This window comes from Penaeus vannamei, chromosome 3 (genome assembly GCF_042767895.1).
Source record: "Penaeus vannamei isolate JL-2024 chromosome 3, ASM4276789v1, whole genome shotgun sequence".
Lineage (NCBI taxonomy): Eukaryota > Metazoa > Arthropoda > Malacostraca > Decapoda > Penaeidae > Penaeus > Penaeus vannamei.
Window position 1 is genome coordinate 10,248,830 of NC_091551.1, and position 2,500 is coordinate 10,251,329.

Genomic DNA, 2,500 nt, shown 5'->3' on the forward strand with positions numbered 1-2,500 from the left:
AACCAACCGAAAAAAACGAGAAAGTTGGGGGAAGGGTAATTGTTTGTAATACGTCCGCCTAACGGATCGCGACGATTTTAGTATCGTTAGATTCGTCTGACTGTCTAATTTCAAAATATATTGAAATTATTGAGCAGAAATCCCCCAAACCCCCCCATTATTGGCCCCGATAGCAGGGGCAAAATAGAAATGATATGCACAGATTCAGTAACTATATTGTTTAATGCAAGGGGTTGTGCTCCTGCTCAGGGAAACAAAGAATCCTCCACATATTCATGGCAGGACAGAGTGTCAGGCAGACTTGGCAATGCTGCGCTCACATGGTGGTCATGCGCTAGTGCCTGCTGTGAATACAAGGAGGATTCTTTGTTATTTTGGGCAGGGGTTGTGGGTGGCAGGTTGCAGGGGGCACAGGCCCCTGCATCAAACAATATAGTGACTGATTCTGTGTATATCATTTACAATTTACCCAAGAATGTGGGGGTTGGGGGGTGGCTTTCGTGCAATAAAACCATATTTGTAGACACTGAGAGGAATTAAACAATACCAAAATTGTCACAATCCATTTGGTGGATGTATTCCAAAAAAATTACCAAAACTATATGAATATAAGATCAGAGTAGTAACAACCCAAGAAAGAAGTTTTCATCCTTATTCAATATTATATTACTGATGTATAATTTTTAAACAGTTGTGATTGTCTTTACTTTTAGTCTTTTGTATGATAATTCCATAGAATTTGCTAGCACGTGTTTTAAAAGGACGATGTGTTTTTCAAAGTTGTTAGTATAGAACTATTTGGAGGCCGTTACTTGATATGAACATTGATATGATGCTAATACAAGTAATGAAAAAATGTTGGCACGAGCATCTTACAAATTGTAAAGGTAGTATTAAAGACCATTATGAAAGTCTTGATAACTAGAATTATTTTGGTATTTTGACATTATGTTGAAAAAACTAAAACCCAGTGAGGTTGATAGCCATGTGTCTTTATATATTAAAATGATATTTGAAATCAGCTATTTTACAATTATATTTAAGATGCAATGGTTTATAATGAATCTAATTGGTTCTTAGATTTCACTTGAATTACCATTTTTGGAACTTTGCATGAGTCATTTGTAATATTAAGCAAAGGCAAAACGAAAAAATATTATTTAATCTTTACGGTATGGATGCACTAAGCTAGGGCAAATTGAAGTTGCAGTTGTCAGTACAAGAAGTAATATGACATGAATGGTAACTACAATTAAAGGTAAAAGATTACAGAAAGCACCACTCACAGCCTAAGTCCACTCTGCTGAAGGGTTACAATACTTGTCGGAGAATATTGAGGGCCAGAGTCCTCCCATCAATCCTCCCCTTGGACAGTGCCCAAAGGGCATACCCAGTCATGGCAACATAGATTGTTGAAGAAATTTTTAATATAGAGTTAGTTACATAGCGTCTGTACTGTAAAATATCAATTAAGAAATTTTATGTTTATATGATTTTGTGAAAAATTTTTATTTCTTAATATATAGAAGATAATCTAGGTGTCTTATAAATACAGCAGGATATATAAATGTATAGATGACAGTCACATTGGTTTTCTGATCAGTACTTCTCAAAATTATATTGTTTGTCTTCTAGTGGCAACCTACTGGTGTCAGTAATGGAAGGCCAGCAATTTCAAATTAACCTGATGCTATAGTGGTGATTGCTGTTACCTATTTGATTTTACACTCCAGCAAAGGCTAACCAACCAACACTTTATTTTGACGAGATAGAGTTTAGACTACTTCCTTATTTGGTCATAAATTTTCAAGAAGTTCTACAACCACAGATGATTGTTGGTTGTTGCTAGAGCACTGACAGTTGCAAAGGCCACATTTACCAGTTACCTGTTGTAGATGCACAGGTATCTAAATGTATAACTACTGTAGCAGCATTCCCAAACTCTTCTATGTGTTTGTTAGCCAGTTATGTATGAATTATATTACAATGTCATGTCTTTGACTAAAACTTTTTGATGCTAGATTATCCCTTTGTCTTTTTTGTCTATGTTATATGGTTTGAAGAATGTGATTATCACATTTAGTTATTTCAGATTTAATGGATTGATTTTCTTTTTTATTTATTTATTTTTTTTAAACTCCTTTGTTTATATACAAATAAACTTTTCTTCTGTAGACTACTAATGTTTCATTCTTGCTTCCAACAGAAATATGGCTGAAGCCAAAGCAAAGGAAGATTATGTACATGTCAGCAAGAAGATGCGAACAGATGTCTGCAGTAATGCAATCGACAGCACTACAGACAAGAATTGTGATTCAGACCAGTCAGGAGACAGAGATAATCTTTTCAAGACATTTGAAAACTTTGAAGTACAACGTGTATTAAGTAACTCTGAGGATCACAAAAGTATTGCTGTTGTTGGCAACCTGAAAGGAAAGGAAGGAAATGCTGTAGTCATGTTGAAGGTAATTTTTTTTGTATCAAATAAAGCGTATATGTT

The 2,500-nt window shown here is 34.8% G+C and overlaps 1 protein-coding gene across 3 annotated transcripts in view; it reads left to right on the forward strand.

The window, feature by feature from the left end:
* Positions 1-2,500, forward strand: part of Dcps (Decapping enzyme, scavenger) — a 12,267-nt gene that overhangs the window by 514 nt on the left and 9,253 nt on the right. For all 3 annotated transcript variants that reach the window (XM_070140962.1, XM_070140958.1, XM_070140953.1), the window contains exon 2: positions 2,207-2,465. In XM_070140962.1, the coding sequence (XP_069997063.1) occupies positions 2,211-2,465 (255 nt within the window). In that variant the 5' untranslated portion in view covers positions 2,207-2,210. The remainder of the gene's footprint in view (positions 1-2,206; positions 2,466-2,500) is intronic.